Genomic DNA, 25,447 nt, shown 5'->3' with positions numbered 1-25,447 from the left:
TTAGCTTTCAGGCCAACCTAAATGAAGGGTATTGGAATAGCAGTTGACGAACAGACGATGTTTTGACCGGCTTTGACTTGGGAGTTGATATTCTCGTGGCAAAACAAAAAAGATAAAACCATTCTTTCCTTTCTCTCTCTTGTAACATGGTTCAATTTTTACCGTTTCAAGGTCTTGCAAAGAGTTATTTTGTTATTGAAAACGTCACGTTCAAAGTTTGGTGTTCAAGGATCTTGGGCGGAGGAAACCGCCTACGTAAGAGCCTCAATGAAATCAGCGTCTCATATTTGCTCTATAGGTTTATCAAGAAATTCATGTTACTACATCAGTGCACAGACTTCGCAAACTTATAAGAAAATCATTATTGCATAATATTCAAAATTTTCTCCGTCACAAGAAATAAACTAATGCAAAAATTCAAGGATCCTTACAATTAACGTTGATCATCTTGGGATCAAGGGCACGCTAATAGCTATGTTTTCTTCTCCATAACAAAAGTTTTTATGGCACTACGACATTAACTCGAATAATTTCTGTGATCAATACAAATAAAAACGATTTTATTTTCACAGCGGCATAAAAAACATGCCAGACAACAAGTGAAAAAGACTAATAGAAAAACATTTCTTTAAGCAGCACATTTATCTCCTTAAAACTTTAAAATTTAATAAGATGGCTTTAAAAATTTCACTTTGGGAATGGCTCTCTACAAAAGTTTGATTTAAACTGTTTCGATTGACTTACTTCCGCAGAATCTTGATATTCAAAGGCACATCAATTTTAAGAGCAATCCGCTCTATTACACCAGATTGGACAAGCGTTACATATGCTAAAAAGACAGATCGAGAAGTTACGCGTTAAAGAAATTATGCAACATTATAACGTCAATGAATCCTCCAAAAAATTAAATGCAATTGTCGTGGTTGATATTTTATAAATGAAGTTTCATAAGATTATCTTTTTCCCTTAATGATTAGCCTTAACGGTTTCCTTCGTGGGGTGTCATAGCTTTGCAAAGTTCCTAATGAAATTAGTTTCCATGGTGTTTTTCCCAAAACAGTCACAAAGAAGGAAAAAATAGCTACACCCTACTTGAATTCAAGTTGTGAAGCCAACATGTTCGCCGGTAACTATTTGTTTCCTAAATATGATTGGCATTTTCCAGACCCTGAAGAACTTCACGATTAACGCAAACCGCAGCCCTGTTGCACAGTAAATAAAAGAAAAACGCTATATTGATGAATCATGACACGTGATCCTAAATCGCCTATAAAAGAACACACTGAAATTGTTTCAATCATTGGATAACAGCAGAGGTGACCATTGTTGAAGAAATTGGAAAGCAGATCTATTTCCATATACACCAGCCATAAAGCTCTTTAACCATGAATACCCTCAGGCTTCTTATTTTGGTAAGTACGTTTTAATCAGTTAAGTTCCAGTAGAGTATTTTGTACGTCGGTAAGGACATTTGTCTATATTTCCAAGTTATCATCACTGGAAAACCCAAACCCAAATTTAAGATAAAGAACTTTAAAGACATCATTTATATTTTGATCGTTAATTATTTGCACAGGAAACTAGAATAATATTAGGAGCTAAGAAATTGTCATTTTTGTGCAATATCCTTACATATGATGGTTTTTTACCGATTCTGGCAAAATGTCTGTCAAATATGAATCTATTCAATTGTCTAATTCGCTCACAAGCTCTGTTTAGCTTATTTTACAAAGCATCGCTTATTGGACGGAAAAATGAGAGGACTGAGGCTACAATTCTTTTAATTAGATTATCGTCCCACGCTTGTGAAGAATTTTCCACATCCTTCGGCGTAGTTGTCATTGATTTCGGAGTGAAGGAATACGATTACCTGCGATGCATTGAACCAGTATGAGGACTCTTGCGCCAGTATTGCGCTCAAATATCACGCTTTTTTATTTACAAGTTCTTGCCTTCAGAAAGCTGGGAATGGCAACAAACTTCAACAAAATACTTTGATCAACTTCAATTAACTCTGATTAATTAAGCAATAAAGGAGATAAAGAAAGTGATTGAATGCCATAGTGATTTTACGTTCTTATTCAAGATCCGCTTTCTAGTGTGTGAATAGATATTGCACTTGGCTATGGTTAAAGTCGTCTTTCATTTCGCGCTAATATTAATGATGTCCAAGAAACACACATCTGAATTCATTTACTAGAATACCCCACTTTGTGGCCATATTCATTGATGTGATAGCTGGTAGCTGACAGGTTATCCGCACTTGTGTCCATAATTAGAAGTTTATGGCCTTTTTTCTTCCTGTTTACAGGCAGCATTCTGTGTCATATTCCTGATATTACTTGTTCAAGGAGAGAATGAAAACGAAGTCAGTGAGGCAGACATGGAATTGCAAGGTGCTTGATAATTTAGTTCAAGTCTTAAAACAGAGTAAGCATCATCTCTCGCATGCATGCGTTGGAGCCAGTTTTCATGGCCAAACGTAGCGACGCAAACCATCGAAAATAAATTTGGAAGGCAAAAAAATTCATTCCATAATTCAGAAAACGAAACTAATTACTTCTTAAACTGAAATTTTTATCGGATTAATATCGGATATAAGAATGATGAGAACCTGTTTTTTCCCGCTTCACCAACCCACAGTACAAATCTTTGTGGAAGAAAAAACAGTTCTTATGACACCAAGACAGCATTATTTATTTCTCTCTCACACAAATTCAAAGTGACTTTAAAAAAAACCTTTATTACAGACCGTATCTGTGTGTTCGTCTATAAATTCTTTTTATTTTCCAGGCCATAATCTTAGAGAAAAGAGGAGCTTCAGGTCGTGGGGAAGGAGGAGCCGCCGCCATTACCGCCCTTCTTACCGCCGCCGTTACCATTACCGTTATGGTTACTGCGCACGCTATTGGGGTAAGTAGCTTATTCTGTTTTTATCAAAATAAATTAGCTAAAAAATTTCTTTTAAAGTTAATGCATTATACGTTATGCACTCTGATGGTAATTGGCGATGTAACCTCGTGCCCAGCGTTTAAGTAACTGAAATGCTGGGACCGGCCCTCCCAACGCTTGGCCGTAGAAGGTCTGGTTATGAGACTATTGCCGGTGATCAATCAGAGAACAGACGCAAGGAGAGGTCATGAAAAAGCTCGTCTTTTTTATTATTTCGTTCAGCGTTACGCACAGTGTTGAAAATATTTGCAATAGTTTTATAAATGTAAGAGCTGAAGGATCTGTTTCCGAAGGAAGAAAAAATGGGCGAGTTCCTAGCTACAAGAAAAGTACGTTGCAAGGCACATAAAAAATCTCAGAGAGTCAAGCGACCGAGGGGAATTTCCTTTTCTTGTTTAATATCAAGTATAAATTGGCCGTGTGTCTTAAATTTTTAACATAAAAGTCGCCAAATCGTGGTACATGTAATAAAACAATAGATATTATGTTCGAGCTGCTGGGCAAGGCTTAAAATGACTCTGAGAAGAGCCAAAAACATATTTAAGCCCACGAACGTATACTGTACTATTACTAATATCATCAGTAAAATAGCAATAGAAAAAAATGAAGAATCACGAGAGTGTGCGAGCTTTCAGCTCAGCAAAACTTTCATTTTAGCCCACAAAATTCGCCATAATGCACGACAAAGGGATAATAATAACATCACTGACATACAAACCGCAAGCAAGTGCGCTAATTTTTTTTATTCCTATCACGTCTTGCGGAAAATAATGAAATAATGAGAAAAAATGTAGCAACTGACCAAAAAAAGGGTACTTTTTTAAAGCAACTAACTGTGTTTTTCTTAAACAGGAAATAGGAAGTATTCCATACTCAAATCTGTACTGAAAGAAGTAGACTGCTTGAATAATACAAATTGCCAAAAAAGTCAAGTAAAAATCTTTGGTAAGTATCATGTGAAGTTACTAACCCTGATTAGAGCTAGACCAACAACAAAATGCTGACAAAGTAAGTAATCCATGCCAGAAACGTAGTAGAGACTCTGTTTCCAGAGAAATGCCTGATAGAGAAAGCATTTCTACATAAACAAATGACGCAATTGCCAAGTAAGCCGAAGCATAATCAGATCTTGAGTTTAGGTTGCTACTGATTAAACCTTTCACTCCCAAGATATCATTGTTTATTCTCCTTAATGTCTGCCATGTCATTCTCATTATGTTTGTTTAGCGAATTTGGTAGTTGATGAACTAATCATGCCTTCCATGATATGTTTTTCTTTATTCTCATCACTTGTCTGCTGAATATTGTATTAATATTATAAGGAGAAATTCAGTTTTGGTCACACTGGATGGTAAGAAGTAAGGGGCGGGGGGGAGAGGGGTTCTGTCGAAGGATTTTGTTTGTGTCACTAATGATTTGTTTGTGTCACTAATGATTTGTTTGTGTCACTAATGATTTGTTTGTGTCACTAATGATTTGTTTGTGTCACTAATGATTTGTTTGTGTCACTAATGATTTGTTTGTGTCACTAATGATTTGTTTGTGTCACTAATGATTTGTTTGTGTCACTAATTGATTATTAGACGTCAATTTTCTATAGTCCTTCCTTTAATCTCTGATGGAGACGACTGATCCTTCTCTCAGTTCCCCCTAAAAACCATACGATCCCCCCTTCGAAAAAAAACAAACAAACGGTCCTACAGGCGATAAATGATGGTTTTTGTCCCTGATTATTCGATAAACCGATACATTTTCATACCAATTATTCTGATCTTGTTCGGAGGAAGTCTGCAGATCTCTAGGTCGAAGTTGTTCTTATCACCCTCTTTATTGTATAAGTAAAACGGTTAGTACTTTGTTCAAAGCAAGGACGCGCTATAAACAGAGGTGTACCATTTATCATATCTATAACAGGAGAGATTTTCAAGCCACCCACTCCTGCCCCACCCATGAGTCCAATTCCGTCGCCTTCCTCCAGTCCGGTGATGACCGTATCACCTTCAAGTTCACAAGTTGTATCTTCGATGCCGGCCGTATCGCCTTCAAGTTCACAAGTTGTATCTTCGATGCCGGCCGTATCACCCACACCATCCTCCAGTAGTGTAATAGCTTCACAGTCTATTTGGACAATCAACATTTAGTCTCCGCAGCAGCCGCTCTACGGGATGCCACGTAACTCTACGGGTTGTCACGCAACGTCCTCCCTCAGCCCAGCAAGAGAGTTGCGTGACATCCTGAATCGAGTGTCTTCAGTTATTTTGCTTTTTTTGGAATTTCGCTAGTGGTCAGCTCAATTTTTATTACTCGAAAAAAAAAATTGACTTACACATAGGAGACAGAACTTAAAATTAAACTTTGAACCTTAGGAAAGTCGACTTTTTACTCTAATTTAAATGTGATAAATTCACTTTTAATTTAATGTGACTAGTTCGTTTGATGGTATGGGTGAGTTGATATATTGAACATTTAATAAATCAATTTTGTCTACAAAAACCCTATCTCTATTATCATGAACTATTGTCCCATTTTCGTCCCATTGCAGTCGTTTTTGTTCTTACTCATTACTAGGAGGTTCTCGCATTTACAAAGTTTGTCAAATGACAGATGAAGAAAGTACAAATGACATAAGCGAGACATCTTCTCAGGGGCTTCTCGGACGCCGTCATTTAAATAATTTCCTAATGGCAAAAGGTAGCGAGGTCTCAAGCTGTATTATACTAAGGTAAAACCTGTTATATTCAAATTACTTTTAGCCAAATTTTTCTTTCCTTGTGGGCGTTATGGTTTTGTGATGACACAGTGCAATTAGCTACCAAAAAGAAACGATTTGTCTTTTCACGATACCTTTGACGGATATTTCCGGTATAACCCTCACCTTCGTGTGCTCAACCCAGTCTCCCAGCTCACGAACAAATATTTCCAGCCGAAACCGAAGCTAATTTTGAGAAAACTTCGTGAGAGAACTTTTTGATCTGCTAGTCTCGGAAGGTTATAGAATAATCGCAACGCATTTTAAGTTTGGACATTTATACATAGCTCCTCTCTTGAATCAATCTAAACTTACTGCGACCCAAATTTCGTAAAGCAGGAAAACCGACGTCAAAACTCACTAGCGACTACCTATTTGAAAGAAAAATAATAATGAACAAAGATCACTGACCTCTGAGAAAAACCCAGCTACATCAAACAGCGACGCATAACTCAACTCCATCGCCCAAAGCCAGCAATAAAGAGGTTTTTAGTTGACTGTCGAAAGTAAACCAGGAATGCTTTAGTTTTTCTTGACTTTGCTTTGAATTGGTCCAGAAAATTTGCGCTTCTTTCTCAACCAAATGGATTCAAAACCAAACGCTAAGTGGACGCCCGCGTTTTCCCGCGCTTTATGCGGTTTCATTGTTTGTACTTTGAGTTTCAAATGGCTTCTTGTAATATTTTCCTTTGTCCTGATTGGTTGGTGTTATTACCATGGGTTTTTTTTTTTGCGTTTTTGTTTGCGACACTCAATCGACATCCTCGTGCTCTCCAAAATGTTCGAAGCATAACTGATGGTGACATTTTAAATGATAGGGGACTTAACTGTAGAGCTGTGTCGGTGAGGGGTATAACGAGATAATTTGGTTTTCATCGAGTGAGTTGATAATGTAAATTGGCCACCGTAAAAACTTTCTAAAACTGACAATTCGAACGTCAGCTCTTCGTCAGACCGAATGCTATCATTAGTGACTGTACATTTTCAGACAGACGATTCATTTATCTTTATGACCACGATGAAAAATAATCACACGTTTGTAGCAAGTCTGCGTTGGTTTTACGTCACTTTGCTCTGTGATTGGTCCAGAAAACTCGAGCCATCCTCTCAACCAATAAGTTATAAGATGTAGAGAAAAGCCAATCAGATGCAAAACTAAACTAGTCATGACTAATGAATATAGGGGTAAGTTTCTAAAGAAACTGTGGTGCTGCGTCAGTGGGGGAGTAGAACAGGTAATTTAGCGTTAACAACTGAGTTAAAAACGTAAATTGGCCACCGTAAAGAGTAAAAAGGCTGACGTTTCGAGCGTTAGCTCTTCGTCAGCCCTGACGAAGGGCTAACACTCGAAACGTCAGCTTTTTTACTCTTTACGGTGGCCAATTTACGTTTTCAACTCAGTTGTTAACTCTAAATTACCAGTCATGAGTAGGTCGCCCGCGTTTTCCCGCGCTTCAAGCAGTTTGCTTGTTTTCAACGGAGTTCTCACTGCTAATGATAATGTGAACCTTAAGTTTTAGTCTGATTAGTCACTGTGATTACTTTGAATTAAGTTTCTTCGACACTGAATTGAAAACCACTCTACAAATCAACACAACGCGAGACATGATAATACAACACGTTTCAACCGCTTTCGTGTTGATAGGAGGTACAAGGATTTAACGTCCACACTTTTGATTGTTTCTTTGCTATTTATCTACAAATCCACCAAAATACATCTTTTGACATATCAGCCTAAAAATGTGGATTGCTAGCAACCCTTTTTTGAAGCGAACATGGTTTTGACAATAATAAATCGCACTATTTTTATCAGCACCCCAACACAAGAACTGCGTAGCACATTTCCTTTTCTACCTAAAAACTTATTTACAACGTCAATGAATGAATAAATAAATAAATAAATAAATAAATAGATTACTTAAAATAAAAACCTCATTCCAAAAAATACCGCTTAAAATATTCCTTTTCTTGATATTCTCAAACCAATTCAGTTTTTTTTGTAAAATAAATTAATTCTTTCTTTGTGAACTTGAATCGGAACCAACCAGTCTTGTAAAGTTCAAATGCCCGGGGTGGTTGCCCGGGAGAGATATGAAAACATCGAATGATCGACGCATCTATCTTGTCGTTGGTAACGATCCACAGTTACTGCATTTCTCCATTTCTTTCATTTTTGCCGCCAACATTTTTGTGGCAAGTCTTTGGTGCGCAAGCGCTTCACTGTTGTCATGGAGCTGTCAATCAAAACAAGAATGGAACACGGGTCCTGTTATTACGTAAACTCGACTGAATACCTTGCTTGTACTATACAGCAAAGAAGAATTATGCAATTTTACAATTTAACAGTGAGGCGTTATTTACAAGAACTTCACACTCGCACACAATTTTTTGAAAGGTTAATTTACTTTCTGGAATCTCAAAATACGGTTTAAGTCATGATTTCACATCTACTTTTTATTTAAAAAATATAATTTCTGAAGCATACTTCAGCAAGTTAGCCTGCACTTTTGCAGATTTTTTTATCAAGTTTTATTTACTGGGAAAAAAACCAACAACTGTTCCCTGACAAAATGAACTCCCATCTGGCGTAAACAAGGTTTTCAACATACATACCATGCTCAAAAGCGTTTCTACAATTTCATCTTTGTACGTGTTGACCTGACAGATAATCTCCTCCTGGTCATATTTGACCCCTTCTTCCTGTTTCGTCAATGTCCTTGTTTTCCCGCCGAGGCCAGTCTTCTTTCTCCAACTAGATCTCTTCATTAATTCATAGATAAGTGAAGAATTCTTGGCAAGTTGTTGTTCAAATGCAACACGATACGCATCAGCAGCGAGGAGGGCTTCTTCCTCCCTTCGCTGCACAAGTTCAAGCTAGGGAAGACAAAACAAAAAGAAAATTACCACCATTACAGTTCTGTTTTTTCAGTAATGTTACAACGTATTGAACTTTGACGGTAGAACAATTCAATCATGAGACACCCGGTTACACTTCTTTACATCTTCTCGTTTGATACTGATGTACCGCTAGCACGAAAAATACTCATCTCTTGAGAAGTGCATACTCAGTCACACCAGTAGAGGAAGTACAAATTACTCAGAACTTGATTACCTCATGTTTGAGTTTCGCTATGTCCCTTTTAGCGTCCACTGCAGCCCTGGCACATGCACACGGCTCTTGCTTTTTTCCTCTACACTGACATGCACCCAGAGTTGCAAGCTGAAAAGAAAACAAACAAAAAAAAGAAAATCTACACTTGGAAGAAGCTGTGTTACTAGCCCTCTTAGGTCACATGGCCTTTACTGGTAAGGTAAAATCCATGAGAAAATAGCTTCAAATTGAAGTGACATTGGTGTACTCTTGGATACACTGTGCAGAATATAATAACAATACACATTGACTGTACTAAAAACCAATGATTCTGTGTGTTACGATAACAGCACCAATCAATACACACAAAGAATTTCCTACTAACAAACCATTATCGTGAAATATGTTAAGGAGTCGTTAAGAATAATTATCGTGTGTGCACGAAAGGTAAGCGTTATCAATTCGCAGTTGAGTGTAACTGAGAGTAAGTTTTGTTTTGTTTCTTAAATAACGTTTGATCGTATAAATGAGCACCATGAGGAAACACTGTGATTCTAGGATGGCCAGGTGTTAAAAAAAGCGATTGGTTTGGAAATGATCCATTATTATCCTCAAAATCTGTCTTACAAAACATTACCTCAACAATCAGATCTCCAGTGGACAAGATTTCTTCCCTCTCGGGAGTACTCAAGTCATATTTGATCCTGTCTCTGACTTCCAAGGCCGCTGCTAGCTCATCACGATCCCGCATAAGTGCTGAGAAAAAAAAAACATCTACTACAAACCAAAAACTAGACATAGAAGTTTTTCTTTTCACTCATCCCCTGGAAAAAATTTTCACATTCAAAATATTCCAGTCAGTCTATTCAACTTCCTGACATCAATCCCCATACCACATCCAATAAGCAAACTAAAGGCCAGTTCTAAATGCTACCGGCAACACTAGGATTTGGTGACCAACCAATAAAATACCCATTGTGCACAATGCTAGAACAAAAATTTTTTTTTCCATTCATAGAGGTTAACTCAAAGTGTAATCACTATGTTACAATAAGTCATATTTTCTAATACCATTGAAGTAGTCTAATGACAATTAATTAATAAAGAAATGCAATATTTTAACTTCCAGTTATTAACAGCAGCTCCCCAGCTTAATTACATACTAGGTAGCCTGAAAACAGGCCCTCATAAATAATGCTGCAGGATGTGCATGTCTCTACCCACAGAAAGATTTCAGGCAAAGTTTGCCAGGGGTCTGACGTAAATTGTTAGTGAAGTCCTCTGGCCACCTCTCATTGTTCAAGGTCTCAGACTTTCCAGCAGGTCTAGATATAATAATGAGGGCAAATTGGCAGGCTACAACATAATGCTCCGGAGAAATTACTGTCAACCATAAAATTTACATTCATTGCCTATTTCAAGGAAACTCATGGCCAGAAGAATTTGCCCTCAACATCAACACTCAAGGCACCATCATTGCAAATGACATTTCCCTCCACTTACTCATTTTCTCAATGGCAACCTTCCTCAATTCTTCTGACCTTGTCTGAAGGGCAACCATCAGAGCAGCATTTTCTGTAGCAACCCTATCAAACCTCTCAGCCCATGTTTGTTCATTATCAAGCAAGTAACTCTGTTTCAGCTCAAGCTCCCACTGAAGAAAATTCACCTCCTAGATCACATTTTCAAAAAATAAATATGTTGGAAAAAAATAGAGACTGAAATGATACACCAAGCAACCTTAAATGATTATGCCTTCTGTGCATTGACTTAGACACTGGTGAATAGTATGCACAAATGATTTCGGATAAACTGATGTATATGCATCAAATTATTCTGTTATTTCTTCTGAAAGTTGGGGAGAATATGACCTGTGCCTTAGAATAAAAGACCTGGAATAAAACCTTCATATTTTTTCCATTACTAGTCAGAGTATCCTTTTATCTATTATTTGTCAAAACTCAGATGATAGTAATACACAATTTTGATCATGAAATTATCTCCCCCTTGAAAAATTCTCTTGAAGTTGGAAAAATGGTCTTTCAGAGCTTTCATTACCATACCAAGTCTCAATAATTCATAATTTAACACTAATTTCTTTCTGGCTGCAGGATGCACATAATGTTACATAAATAGTTTCAAATTTCTGGCCCCTATAACATAGTGCCACCAGTAAAAGCAATGTTCCCTTAACCTTTTAACTCCCAGAAGTGATTGACATGTAACTTCTCCCTGCCTGTAATATCTATACATTACCCAGCAAACAGGTAATGAGAAATTGTCACCTTGATCTTACACCAAATTTCCGGAACTATTTTACAAGGAAATATATAGCAGCTGGAGTGTAGAATTAACAATTAGATTTTGGAAGTTGAGTGTTAACAGATTTCCTTAAGCCTCTAAATCTTCAGTCAAATACTCAAATCCAGTTGACTTACGAGAAAGTTACACACTGAAGAACCACCAATTCTAATCAAGAAATGCAATTAACATTATGCAGTGGTTGACAAAGTTACAGAAGATTACTATTGAAATCTCACCCAAAAATTTAATTAATCACCCTATTTCTGCAAATTTACCTGCTCAAGTTTCTTACTTGCTTCCAATGCCTTCCTTGAACACTGTTTTTGATGTGCTTGTTCCAGACGTGACAGACTTTGGATAATTTTAACAGCCCCGTATTTGCTTTGTAGCTGCTGCTGACATACTTCTAAATCCAAAGTCAAATTTTCAATTTCCTGGAAATTCAAAGCAACAAGTTTTTGTTCACTACAATTGAAGTAAGGTAAGCTGAGGGCTTGAGACTCCAACAAATTCCTCACCTACCATGGATGAAGATATGTTGGATGTGGGCAATGCCATATGTTTGATCCCTAAAATATTTTTGGTCAGCCCTTCAATCCCCTGAAGTGACTAGCATCTAATTTCTCCTCACAATATCATCCCTGAATCAAGTATCAAGGTCACAAGAATAAAAGGAAATCATCACCAACTAAAGCAGGTCCTGATTGTTTCACAAATTCTCCTTGTCAGTACCTTAAAAATGTATGGGGAACAGTATGGAGAATATGCTTATTGATTTTAGGATGTAAAGGTTTAAAAGACCAATGGTCTTAATGCACCATGTGGCGGAATATGTCCCAGCTAACTGAGGTATAACTGCTGATATTATATATGTCCCAGCTAACTGAGGTATAACTGCTGATATTATCTAATTCCCAAACCTCTTGTTTGAGCATAGTTAATCAAGGGGACTCGATTAAGTATGGTTTGAGATGATGAAAGGGTCCATTTAAAATTATCTTAATTAAAGATGGATTTAGCAGTGCAATTGGTTATTGTTACAAAAGAAAAGTCAAACCCAATTGTTTATAAAAGTTTGACAGGGCTCTGAAAAGTCAAACTCCCATAAACTGAAAGTTTCTGATGGTACGCTGTTTACAAACTCTTCTTCCCTTATTGTATTTGATGGATAATAAACATAATAGTCACCATTCGGCTAAAAACATTTGCCAGCATACATGTATATGTCCTTAGACATTATCTCTTCCTTGAAGCCCAGAGATTTTGCTGCATAAGATTCGCTCACACAAAACTGTTCACTTCATAGGACAGATCATACCCACGGACAGATATCTGAGCATATTTTTGCTCCAAATTGAGGCTATTGTTTATCTTAAATTATCCAATACCCACTCACTTGTTTGGCTTTCAAAAGTTTGCACTGAAGGGCACGATACTCATCATCTTCAACAACTGATCTCCTTTCTGTTTCAAACCATACAAAAAAATTATGTCAGAAATCAAATTAATAGTAAAAATATGTGTACTTTACTTGGTAGTTAATAATGGAAGAAGTATATTGAAGAAATGTAAAATGGTTTCCATGTTTACATAGCCTGGAGGGGAGGTTGGGAGAACATGAGATAAGCTGGAAACCACGACACGAAGCGGAGTGGTTTCCAGCTTATCAAGTGTTCTCCCAACCTCCCGCGTGTTCACATCAGGCTATGTAAACATGGAAACCATTTTACATTTCTTTTATAAAATAACTAATGAAAGAGGAACGAAAACCATGTTTACATACACTCATGTAAAATGGTTTTATAGCCAATCAGAGTGCGCGTACTATTTGAATTATTTTATAAGTTGTGGTTCAACTTTATCCTAGGTTCAAATTTTCTTTTCTTTTGCTTTTGGGTATTGTAATGTATAATAATGAGTTTGAAACAAAGGAAAATAAAATTTGAACCAAGGATAAAATTGAACCACAACATATACATCTTGTAGTATGTTTCCCAACTAAACAGATGGTTGCAGACCTAAAGGCATTTTTGAATCAGCTGCAGACATGTCATTTACCTTTTGCACCAGTAAATTATTAACAAGTAGCCACATGATTTCTTGTGTAATTTAGTGTAGATTAGCACTTGTAAATTTTTCAAAGACTACAAATTCCACTCACCCAACAGGCTTGTGCAATTCTGCTGTCTTTGTAAAATTTACTCATGTTTATTAACATCAAATTGCACCTGAATTCAAGTTGTTACCTATACAAAAACCCAGGATACTACAGATGAGAGCTGTCTAGATGACTCTTTAAGATATTAATTTAAGACTGCAGTGACCCTGACCAGCAAACTGTCCCTTGACCCTTTCATTCCCAAGATCTCATTAGTAATTCTCCCTACTGTCTGCCATACAATTCATATAATTTCACAAGGGGGTTGGAGAATTTTGATATTGGGTCACTAATTTTTTACAATCCCCAGACATTCCAACCCCTTTTGAGGGAAAATAGGGAGTATATTTTAGCACCAAAGCCTCTAGAGGGGTCTGGGGGCAATTACCTCCCCAGGAACTCTTTCAAATTTAGTTTCTCTCCAGTGGCATTTCCTGCATTTTGACATCATTTTTGTGGTATTCTATATGGTCTTTATTCTTATCACAGATATATTTGAACTTTTCTTTGCTGTTGTTAATCCATCTTTTCAGAATCAAAAAGGGAATTTTTTTTTACAATGGCCTCTGTGAAAGATCATGAATAATTGTAAACTTGCTTTCCACAAGGAATAAACACATTCAGTGGGAAGCTACAAAAAGATCCCAAAAAATACATATAATATAAGCAATTTTTTCTTTGTCGTCAGGATTTTATGATAAATCAGGGAAACCTGATAAAAAAATAAGGAGAGCGGGAGGCAACGCATCAAATTGGGAGGGTTGGAATGTCTAAATCCCCTAATTAACATTTTTCTTATTCTCATCACTTTTGTGATTGATATTGTATTGACAATTGCGAGGAGAAATTCTGTCTTGGTCGCTCTTGAGAGTTAAAGAGTTAAAACGGAATCTGTTACCCTCAACTAACCAGCCGGAACATTTACCTGTTACAAATACAATTACGCACTGATTCATTTTTAGAAAGTTTTTGCTCTGAAGATTTTACCATTTGAATGGTATCATACACACGTAAGATTGATCGACCACATCGATTACCTTCCACAATTGTTCACTCTTTGAAACACCAACAGAAACAATCACACACCCAAAACAAAATGTACTGTAAACAATGACCGGTACACGTGTGAAAAAAACATTCTTTCGAAGTGAACCCTACATTTTGAAACTGACAATATTCTGAAATCCAGGTTAATAAAAATTTTAATTTCAGAGGGCGATTTAACTTTACGGGACAACGTTCTATACGCAAATGAGCGCCAATGTAATTATAGATTTCTCTTCAACAATAATATCAATTTAAGAGTACGTATTATTGTAAACATCATAATAAACAACAAACCTCTTGCCGAATTTATCCGCCTCAGTCCACAAGCCTTTCCTTTACAACCCTTATCAACGTCATTAGGTGCACTTTCGCTGTTTGTTCTGTTCCTTAGCTTGAGAGAAAAACTTCTTTTCGGCAAGTTTTTCAAACTCCATTTAGAGATCCGGCTTAACCCACCCTTAATTTCTTTTAACTGCTCTACACTCTCCTGTAAACTGGTTCTCCATGTAAACGGCTTGGATCGGTGCTGGTATTTTTCTAGAGTTTCTTCGGACTGTGTCGTATCTTCTGTATCAGCCTGAAACAAGTCAAGTACCTCTAATTCGTTGCTAATTGAATCGTTCTCGCATCGTGGCAACCCGCCCGGTTTCAAGCCGAATCCTAGTCCCAAATCAACGGAGCAAAGAGACGAAGAATCATCAGATGAGAATGATCTTCGGCTTTCATTAAACTCACTTTCATGAGTTAGCACCGAAGACATGAAGACGACGAAGAAATGGATAATTCCTACCCCGAATGAACAGGAATTAAATACCTAATGACTTGTCATAAAGTTCACTGTTTTTTTGCTCAAGTGTTTTCATGTGCTTTGAAACCACGCCGTTTTACTTAGCAACCACGCCTAACCACGCCAGGTAAGATAATTTTACGATGGAATGGACTACCGGCACGGTGGAGGAACTGTGGGTTGTGTGTGGGTTTATATGCAGTAAAAGGAGCTACGCTAATAAAATATATTAAAGTTCACACGGCAACCAGGTGGACAATCAGACATAGTTTGAAGCTACACTGGTTTGCAGATTTAATGAATGTAACCGAAGAAGCTACGCTATTGGCGGGAATATGGTGACGAGAAAACAAGAATAAATTAGTTGAATGAAAAGCCCTCGTTGATACCGTCGGGATTAAGAGTGAATTTATTGAAAGATAAATTTTTGTTCAAGTGATTTGTGGCTTTCCGAACTGCCTAGATGTAGGGAAAGGCCGCAAACTGCCATATGCTGTTTAGAATGATTAGGGACTTTGATCTCCCAACTAGTTTATTCTTGTTTTCTCGTCACCATATTCCCACCAATAGCGAAGCTCCACTTTCTGCATATATAGACCCACACACAACCCACAATTCCTCCAATCACTCTGACGAAGGGCTAACACTCGAAACGTCAGCCTTTAAACTCTTTACGGTGGCTAATTTGCGTTTTCAATTCTCTTGTTAACACTAAATTTCCTGTGATACTCTCCCACCGACGTAGCACCACAGTTTCTTCAGAAACTCTCCCCCTTTACGAGGGGGCATTGGGGCCTATTAGAAGCCGCAAAACCGTAGAAAAAGATAACCCAAAACCGAAAAAAAATTCGATCAAAACCGAAAATCGCATGCAAAACTGTCTAAACCGATACATTTCATATCCCATCGATCCGATACAGTGGTGACAAGTGGAGCATACAGAGTAAATTACACTAATTTCATTACACGATTAATGGATGCCATGGACTTGGCATTGGTATCTTCTAGTATCTGCTTAAATTAACAGCTGCTCTCTCTAGGACCTCGAGCGTGGTCTCTGCGGACTCAGCAGCTGGTAATGGAGCCTAGTTAACTTAAGGGAATTCGCGCAAAAGTCCTCTGTAGGATTGCAATTTTGCAGTCGCAAAAAGCTGTAGCTCTAGAAAGTTTCATCGAAAATCCCAAATCTAACATTTCCATTTGCGAACTAAGACCTGAAAGTTTGGAAATTCTATTGGAATGTTGAATCAATCAGTCACCTGTGGCCTGTAACTTGGTCATCAACTTCGAGGTGGCGTTGATAAAGAAACTCTGGCAATTTTCCGTGCTCAGCCGTACCCTCCCCCCCACCTTGGGGGAGGAGGTGGGTAAGGCTTTCACCTAGGGATCTCTGCGATTTTTTAATCGGTTTGTCACACATTCCTCACGATAACATTTGCGTTTAGCGGCTATTCCAGATCTGTGGAGGCGCGTAATTGCCGCTCAGATCGAAGAGAAACTGGAACTCAAATAGGTCAAATAGGAAAAACCGAAAACCCGTTAGTATTTTTCGCGAAAACCGAAAACCAAATGCTAATAAGAAGCGGAAAATCCGCAAACTGTAATGAACTCCAAAACCGAAAAACCGGAGTTTTTTTGGCACAAAAACCGAAAAACCGATCTAAAACATGGCCAAAACCGCAAAATCGAAAATCCCCATGCCCCCCTCCTTTACCGGCTCGATGGTTTCCGAATTTCCTTGATCGGTGACGTAACTCCCAGCGACGGAAGTTCCAATTTTTTTCTGATATCACAAACAATTAGCTTATTTTTAGGCGTACGTACGCGTGATGATTTTATTAATATAATTAAAACTGCAGTATGTGTTTCTTCTATCTATATTCAAATGACACCAATTTGCATATGGATGAAGATCACATTTATAACCCAGAGATGAATTTTGTGAGCTACGATTCAATTGAAGGGGGTTGTCATGCGACCTTATTCATATTCCCGAGCCTCGAGTAGAAAAGTTATTCGGGGATGAATTTTCTGAGAAACGATTATAGACATTGCATTGTTCCTATCATATCTGTCACGTCTGATGAAAATTATATTATGCTGACTCTGTCAAAAAGTAAGCAACGTCATTCAAGCTTAAATTTTCTTCGTTTCCGTTCAGTATTCTAGTGACCAATCATGGGTCATCCTGTATGACAGTTCCACGTGACTATTCACTCTTGGGATATTTAAACCGGATAGCTTTTCACCAAACGATTCTGTCAACTGATAGAAGCAGCATATGCGGTGTATATACCGGCCGCTAAAACAAATCGATCTGAGGGTCAACGGACAGTAAAACTGGCAAATACTGCAACAAAAGTCCTGATGAATTCCTTGAACTCTATAAAACAGTATTACAGACGTGTACGAGGAACGACGATCTTGTTCTACTCTTTTCTCGTCTTAGCAGGTTGGTATAATTTCCGTTTAAACAAATAAAATGGCGATGGACTATCTTCATCGTCTCCCCGAGGAATTTATTGACTCTTAACTCCTTTACGGCACTGTCACTTTTATATATCTCCCAATTTACAATTTTAGACCAGCAGGCGAGCATATACGCACAATGAGCCTCCGAAAAATTTGTATTGTATGTTTACAGTGCACAATATAGGTGAAATATAAGGATATTTATGGAAATAACTTAAAAAGCTGAGCTAGGTTTTAATGAAAACTAAGTTACCTCGCTAATATGTTTGTCTGTTTGAATCCTGTGAATTTTGGGTTAGGCTGATTAGCGGCCATCTGAACTTCTGAATGAAACCCCAAACGGTCACGAGCATGTTCGTTATGTCATCTATAGTTTAGTTTCAGTTTCAAGTATTTCTGATTATATCCCGCTCTGTTATATATAACACACTTTTGATTTTGATAATGGACTTGTAAAGTTTTTTTCCGCTGAATAGTTAATTTAGTTTCCGATAGCGTATCAGCTTAGATAATATCCTATAATACCTTGTCTAATTCTTCACAATGATATTCAATTGACACTGACATAAAGCCGTTTTTCTTTACTTCATTCATTCAATCATTGTCCATGTTCTTTCATTATAATACAGTTAATTTTTTCCCGTTGAAGAGCGCACGGCCCGAAAAAGTAAACTCTATCAAGGCAATGATCAGATTTCCCTGAGAAATGAGATAAACACGACGTGATGATTTAAAATGCAAATCTACTAAGCAATCAGGCCACTTAACCGAGTCAGGAACGACACATCGTACTGCAACAGCACATTTTTTGAGGAAGAAATAATCAACTGAACCCGAGCTAAAAATTGCCTCCTACTAAGCAAAATAATATTTCATAGTGATGTATTAAATACTCTAACTCTTAAGGCAGCTGTAGAAAGGCAGAGTCTATTTATTTACAGCGCAAACATGATAATTGGATCTTTGATTTGACAATTGTCTTAAGCACTTTTATTGTTATTCTTTCACCTGTGAGACATTAATTACATTGTAGTTCATAAATGAATGTAATTTTCATTAATGCAAAGAAATAATTTCGAGATATCAGGTAGTGAAATTTGATAGAAAAAGCATTGATATCTCTGTTGTTCGATAAGCAATAATTGCTAAGAACAAACACGGAGTGCATCGATTCACGTTAAAGCTGTCTTCCGATAAATGTATGCAAAGCACTTTCTAGACCAAACAAAAGATATTGTCAAAAATGAACAACGGGTGACATCGGTATTGATGACACAACACCTCTACATAGCATCAGAAATACGCAATTTTGCGTACTTTCTCCGACAGCAAATCATGGTCGAAGGGAAAAACCCTTAAAATCAAATTATGAGTGTGGCAAACAGACCATGGATAAAACCACGCATTTTACAATTATAAGTTAGAGCACGTATTGATCAATGACAGATATGGCGAATATAATTTGAAGAGCATGTCAGAGTTTATTCCTTCTTGGCGCACTGCTGAGCGTTTTCAGTGGTATTTGTTTTGATGCGCTTGTGTTAGAGTGTGACCGTCCTTTTTATTGTTAAGTCATTGTGACGGAGTAATTTGTGGTTACACCTTGCTGAAACGGCTGTTGACAGGGTTACCTTGCTTAATTTTGAAAATATTCGAGGTTTGCTTCTATTCGACTGTTGCAGAAAAACTTGTTATTCGTTATCCGTGAATTTCTGAACCCCGCGATCAGTGAAGATCTCAGATCTTCACTGATTTCACTGAAAATTTTTACAGTCATCAAAGCTTTCAAAGACTTGTTTGTTTATATGGATGCATATCTTAAATTAAGAGTTTAACCTATAAGTTGGCAATGAAAAAGAGGTCATGTTTATCTGTCGCTTAACCGTATGGCGTCTGTTGTGTATAATGACCTCAGTGCCGTTAACTAATTTTTCGCAGTGTTTGGAAATCTATTTCTAGCGTTACTTAAATCAAGAAGAAATTTCATTAGACGATGAGAGCGCTTCCACTAGCGTTATACACCAAAGGATATAAACTCCCTGGAGATGAGAATGCTGAAACCGAAAAAGGACGTAAATTTTTGAAGGAAGAATATTATTACACGAGCTGGAAATAAAATTTAAAAAAGGAAAATTTCTCAAGATATGCGAATTGCGTGACGAAGAATCCATTCAAACGTTTGGTCTATTTATTCTCAACAACTGTCTTCTTGATATTGTTTTGATATTGTTTTGATATTGTTTTGATATTGTAAGATGTAATTCTAGTTGTCTTGGTCACTCATGGGAGTTAAAAGGGTTGATTCCACTCTCATTGGCCATGGTGCTTCGGCAAATCACAATTTCTCATCTCGACTTTTCAATGTGTTTATCTTAGCAGGCAGCACTACTCTGGAGGGAAAGAAATTTACCTGTCCCAAAAAAACCGAAACATTTGAGTGTGACGCTGCAAAAAGGGTTCCAGTAGAATTTAACAGAGGAACATCATACAAGATAAACGACCTGAAGAGTCCAAGCGATGAAAAAGAATCAGAAATTTATTGCAGAAAAAATATATGTTCTGTGAAGAAAAATAAACTCTATGGAAGAGTTCAAATTTTGGAGAAAAATGCCACGAGAATGACCTTTCAGATGATGAACTTGAATGATTCTTTGCGTTTTTCATGCGATGTACACACCGCACCTGAATATCAGGTCACTGAGTTTCATACCAAGGACTTCACAACTGTCGAATGTAAGTTTAATGATCAAACGATGATCTAATCTAGAAGCAAAGAATTTGAAGAGGCCGCCAAACCTTTTTTTTTTTACTTTCTGCCCTCCCCTCCCTTAAGACTTCCCATATTTTTTCGAAACTATATCTTCCATTGCTGACGTCGATCCTTTCTTCTAAGAGTGTGCGTTGTGTGAATGTGTGGAAAGAAGGGGGAGATGGGGGGGGGGGAGGGGGGGAGTTGCACAAAGAATCTCTTTATCGGTTCTATGAGGCGCCAACGGATAAACTGCGAGAATAGGAAGAAATGTAACACCAAGAAGATATTTGCTATTTCGGGAAGTTTATGATATCCTTAAAATAAGAAACTTAACTACAATATAACTTTATTCAGTTTACACGCTAATTAATAACTGACGTCATCTACATCATTTTACTAAATATTTATGTATTTTTATTGATGTTCAGGCGTTCGCAGTTGCATTGGCCACAGAGTTGACTTATCTTGTTCGAGCTTTCAACAATTTCTTCAAACTCCACATGGCTTGGGAGCGTTCTTGAAAAAAGCTGATGGATCTGAAGATATCACTTTCTGCAATGAAAAAGGGAACTGCACCTGTATGGACGGGTGTAGAGAGTACAAGGGCAGATTGGAACCGGGATATAAATCAGTAAACATGCGAACCGTCAAGATGGAAGACGCTGAGCTAGATTTTATGTTCTATTTTGAACGCGACGATCCACGAAAACAAAAGCTCAGAGAATGTGTTTTCAAAATCGATCCTGTGGTTTGTCCAGGTAAGACAGCTTCTTGATTTCGTTCATTTGCGATAATGTTGACTTGTCACGACTTTGCAAAAACTTTCTATAACATAGGTTGTAATATTTTGTAAAAAAATCCAACAGCAAGGGCTTGATTTTAATTTTCGTGTCTTTCCTTTATTTCGCTATAGATATTTATGCTCCAGTATTAAACTTGATAGGAAATGCGTTCTGTTGCTCGTAATTAAACGCTGTAATGATAAAGGCTGGGCGATATTGAGGTAGTTCCGTTTTTCCACACTTCGCGACGGATATTACCCCTGTGACTTGATATGAAATGTGATGTGTTGTTTGGTTGTGCTGTGATGATGAAACTGAGCGATGATTGAATACTTTCCTCAATTCCAATAAATGTTAAACACTGAAATATCGAAAAATAGCAAATATGCTGCAAATGAGAAGATTGATTTTGTTATTGAAACATTTTTCTGTCACAGGTAAACCAACCAGAACCCTAGAAGTAATCACAGGAAGGCCTTTACAAGAAAACGAAAGCAACAGGACAAAGCACCCGTCTACCATCTCGCATAATGTCACGCCAGGAACGTTAGAAGTGAAAAGAGGGCTTTTATTTCTGTGCTTGATATTGGCAATTTTTACTTTTCCTGGATAGTAGGTTAGGAGAATGAATGAACCAGATTGATTTCGACTCAGTCTACCGTTGTATATATCCTATCTAAGGTTCCATTGAACTGAGACACAGGATGTGGTTAACGAATACTCACAACAGATCAAAGGGTCCACGAAGGAGCCCCTACGTCATTAGGACAATGGGGTTCTTGTGTTGACCAAGATGCTCTAATAAGATGGAACTACTGTCCTAATGAGTATTTCATGTTGTTTCGTGTCATTATCTTGTGCAGTTTCTTCGCTCTTGAACCATTACTGACTTGTAGCAAGCCAACTTGGGAATATATATAACGGCGGCGTAATTTCTTCCAGTCGGTATATTATATACAGTAAGATTTTACGCCAGTAACTAACGGCGTAATTTCTTCCAGTCGGTAAATTATATACTGTAAGATTTTACTCCGTTAGTTAACTGCTTAAAATCTTACATATATATACACCGACGCACATAGTGGCGTAAAATCTTACAGTTTATAGACTGTGTTAGTCACATATTAAGCCGTTATCTAACTACCGAAGCCAAGTTAATAAATTTTGTGTTTTTTGTTATTTTCTGTTCAAAGCATGAGCTTCCCTGTATAGATTTTAGTTTAGTATATTTAGCAGTAAACTGTTCTTGTCTACCACTAATCAATTGTTGTGATATTTTTCTTTACTTTAAGCGATCAACATCAAAGTCAACGTAATGTAATAGCATATCCTTGTCAGCACCATATTATAGCAGCTTTGGGACATTCAAGCTTAAGTAAGACACATTCATTTATGCAGAGAAGCCCCGTGAACTGTTTGCGACTTAATTAGGTTCCGTCGGCTACATGTACCAGTAACCGTTTGCGTTGCCGTTACAACTTTAAATGCGTTCAACTGAGATCAGTTTTTAAAAACATCTAGCACAATTTGTTGGATGGTTGAGTTATCTAAGACGCACTAACAAAACCAGTTCTGCGTTTGCACGGCTAATATATCCTTTTTAATTTTGTCCAGATATACGTGACATTTTGCGGCTCTTACTTGATTTAGTTGATGTAAAACAATAGAGAACAAAAAGACAAAAGAACGAGGAAACAATGGAAAAATTGGTTACGGAGACTGATGTTCTGTGTCTTCTACGCAGAAGACACCTCCAAATAAATATAGGGGGCCCATTTCCACATAATAACCAGCGTAAAATTTATTCGAAATGAGTCATTTCTGAGTGAGTTTATTGGGGTTTTCATTACAGAACGAAAGACTCATTCTGGACGACCTTTTCTACCTGTACAATGTAAACGCGGCACGGCTCTCATGTTTGTGTGAATCCTCTGTAGGAGCGAGGGAAGCATTGAAAAAGACAGAAAAGGACATAAAGACTTGTTTTTACAGGCTAATTGTTGCCACTCTCACACGGATAAGACTTAAGCACCTTTTATACTTTTATAGCGATCGTTTTCGAAATTCCAGGCGCGCACCTTCGCCCTCCTATGTAAAGGGGTTCCCTGGGGGTGCTAATACGTGCAGCACACTTGACATTTAGTAAGGACAAATTCTGATGTGATTTTGGCGTGTGCATAATTACGCGTCCCCCATACGGCGGAAAGCCAACAAAGTGTTCAGACATTACTTCAGAAAACTCCGCCTCTGTCTGAATTTTTGGTAGCCTATTGACCAATTCCCAATCGAGACTTAACTCTGACGTCAAGCGTAATTTTGCTCACGGTGGTAAGGGCTTCTTCATATGAGCCCGGTTGACCGGGCTAGCCCGGTTACCGAGATCTCGCCTCACTCCTATTTCCTTTGTAAAAATTTCGATGTGTTCATATGAGAAGGCGGGCCAGCCCGGTTACCGAGATCTCGGTTGTAGAAACCGAGATCTCGGTAACCGGGATGAAATATTTTCCCATATGAACACTCCAGCCCGGTTACCGGGATGAAAATTTTTCAACTACGCATGCCTTGTTAGGACGCTGACTAAACGGAACGCAGCTCACGCGACCTACAACGCGTGCAAACATGGCGGATGGCGAAGTGTCTTCCACCTTGACTTCGAAGAGATTCCGTTGGGAAACAGACACGGTAAGGCAGTTGATCGACTGTTTACTTGAATACAAATCAAAAATGGCCTATAGAAACCTTGATTTCGACGCCGATAAACAAATTCAGTACCAAGAACTGCGAGTGGACATGGCGAAGCTTCATGAGGACGATGAATCTATATTTGGTCCTGTGGCTGCTTTCAAGTTACCGGATGATTTCAAAACCCGTTCAAAGGAAGAGCAGGCCAAAGCAAAGCATCGTGTAAAAGAGTCAAAAGATATGATAACGAAAGGACAGAAGAGAGTGATGGAAAAGGTGAAGGAAATCAGACAGAGTTTCTCTAAAGCTGTAGTTTCTGGAAGTAGGAGTGGCAGTGGAAAACTTGTTTACGAATTTTACGACAAACTGATAACATTGTGGGGTGGTTCTGCCGGAACAGAGCCCCTTTTTTATGGTGTAGGAGGAGATGATTTTCTGGAAGACAATGAAGTTGTCCAATGTCACAATCCAGAAGATGACAGCTTAAGTTTGGATTTGGAAACTGCAGGTACTTCAGCTGGTTCAAGTGATGTAGGCCCTGGAGATGATGGGGGTAGTGCAAGTGGCAATGTGGCACCTGGTAACAAACGCAAAGCTAACTGTGTACCAAAGCTAATCGACAACAAAAGAAAGCATTTGGAAAAAAAGCTTTCTGCTGCCCAGAGGGATGGGTTGCTTATTAAAGAAGCTAAGGAAGATGCCCAATTTCGAAAGGACCTTGCTGAGGCAATGCGGGAGTCTACAGCAAGTTTTTCTCATAGTATTGAAAGTGTTAGTAAAGCTATGACTGATCTAGGTGCAGGAGTTTGTCGATCAATCGAGATGCTATCACAAGCATTGCAACAGCCTTATGCAGTACGTGCACCTGTAAATCAGAATTTGTTCTATCAAAACCCAATGCAAGTTGCACCTCAGGCTGCTGAGGGTGTTTATGCCCAGCTGTTTAGCCAACATGGTAGCCAGCAAGATCCAGGAAGCAGTGGAAGCTTTTATTATCGACCATAGAGTTATGACATTATGACATTGTCTAATAGATCTATATTGTATATAGATATACAAACACAACTTGATGCTATGGAAATAACTGACAGAGTTTTCTATTCTATGGGCAAATAAGTTGACCTGCCAATTTCCATTTTTCTGCCAACATTTGCATTTTGTTGATATTTAATTCAATTTTAATACTCAGAGAAGGCCCTGCCTTGTTTTGATTTAATCTGTTATCAGTGGGGAATTTTTGATAATTATTTTTAAAAGTATTTTTTATTCATTGTTTTTCAAATGTAAACAGCCTTGTTTGGCATAATTTGGCCCACAGAAAATGTTTCAAACAGCATTCTAGTGTATCCAACAAAATTTCAGACTTCCTCAGTACGTGTTGTTGTTAAAGTTTTCATACTGAGTTTGACAAATTCAGGCCATAATCCACAGTTGGATTGCTCACTATAGTATTCATAGTTGCCTGATTGCACAAATCTGAGGATGTTTCAGAAAAGGATTTCTTATTACATCTCTACTTGGTTATTTTCCCAACTATATTTTTTCTACTGGTACTGAGTGCTGTTTAAGACAAACATTTTAAGTTAAAATTTTTCTTTGTAATTAACTGAAACCAATACACTAGTTCAAAAAATGGAAATTTATCATTACAATTAAATTTGAAAAGTGCCA

The 25,447-nt window shown here is 37.7% G+C and overlaps 4 protein-coding genes across 5 annotated transcripts; 3 read left to right on the top strand and 1 right to left on the bottom strand.

The window, feature by feature from the left end:
* The first annotated feature begins 1,255 nt into the window (after window positions 1-1,255).
* Window positions 1,256-5,445, top strand: LOC149050534 (uncharacterized). Its single transcript, XM_089198096.1, has 5 exons — window positions 1,256-1,412; window positions 2,312-2,396; window positions 2,794-2,913; window positions 3,805-3,897; window positions 4,867-5,445. The coding sequence occupies exons 1-5, from the start codon at window positions 1,386-1,388 to the stop codon at window positions 5,091-5,093; spliced, it is 552 nt and encodes a 183-aa protein (XP_089054222.1). The 5' UTR covers window positions 1,256-1,385; the 3' UTR covers window positions 5,094-5,445.
* A 1,927-nt stretch (window positions 5,446-7,372) lies between these two features.
* Window positions 7,373-15,177, bottom strand: LOC113670123 (coiled-coil domain-containing protein 125). Its single transcript, XM_027186217.2, has 8 exons — window positions 14,596-15,177; window positions 12,493-12,560; window positions 11,372-11,530; window positions 10,296-10,464; window positions 9,430-9,548; window positions 8,814-8,921; window positions 8,315-8,575; window positions 7,373-7,935 (listed from the first exon to the last, which is right to left on the bottom strand). The coding sequence occupies exons 1-8, from the start codon at window positions 15,059-15,061 to the stop codon at window positions 7,819-7,821; spliced, it is 1,467 nt and encodes a 488-aa protein (XP_027042018.2). The 5' UTR covers window positions 15,062-15,177; the 3' UTR covers window positions 7,373-7,818.
* Window positions 15,178-17,331: 2,154 nt separating this feature from the next.
* On the top strand, window positions 17,332-22,354 carry LOC113670079 (uncharacterized). Of its 2 annotated transcripts, none has more exons than XM_089198095.1 (4): window positions 17,332-17,540; window positions 19,940-20,293; window positions 20,741-21,070; window positions 21,532-22,354. In XM_089198095.1, exons 1-4 carry the CDS (start codon window positions 17,456-17,458, stop codon window positions 21,705-21,707), a joined length of 945 nt encoding a protein of 314 aa, XP_089054221.1. In that variant the 5' UTR covers window positions 17,332-17,455; the 3' UTR covers window positions 21,708-22,354. The 2 variants fall into 2 exon arrangements, with proteins under 2 accessions (XP_089054221.1, XP_089054220.1); XM_089198094.1 differs by having other exon boundaries at window positions 17,334-17,540; window positions 19,937-20,293.
* Window positions 22,355-23,661: 1,307 nt separating this feature from the next.
* Window positions 23,662-25,447, top strand: LOC149050533 (uncharacterized). The gene has a single exon (XM_089198090.1). It carries the CDS (start codon window positions 23,714-23,716, stop codon window positions 24,779-24,781), a length of 1,068 nt encoding a protein of 355 aa, XP_089054216.1. The 5' UTR covers window positions 23,662-23,713; the 3' UTR covers window positions 24,782-25,447.

Source organism: Pocillopora damicornis, chromosome 2, assembly GCF_964200805.1.
Source record: "Pocillopora damicornis chromosome 2, jaPocDami1.2, whole genome shotgun sequence".
Classification (NCBI taxonomy): Eukaryota; Metazoa; Cnidaria; class Anthozoa; order Scleractinia; family Pocilloporidae; genus Pocillopora; species Pocillopora damicornis.
Note: the sequence above shows the minus strand (reverse complement) of the source record. Positions and strands in the feature narration are given on the sequence as shown.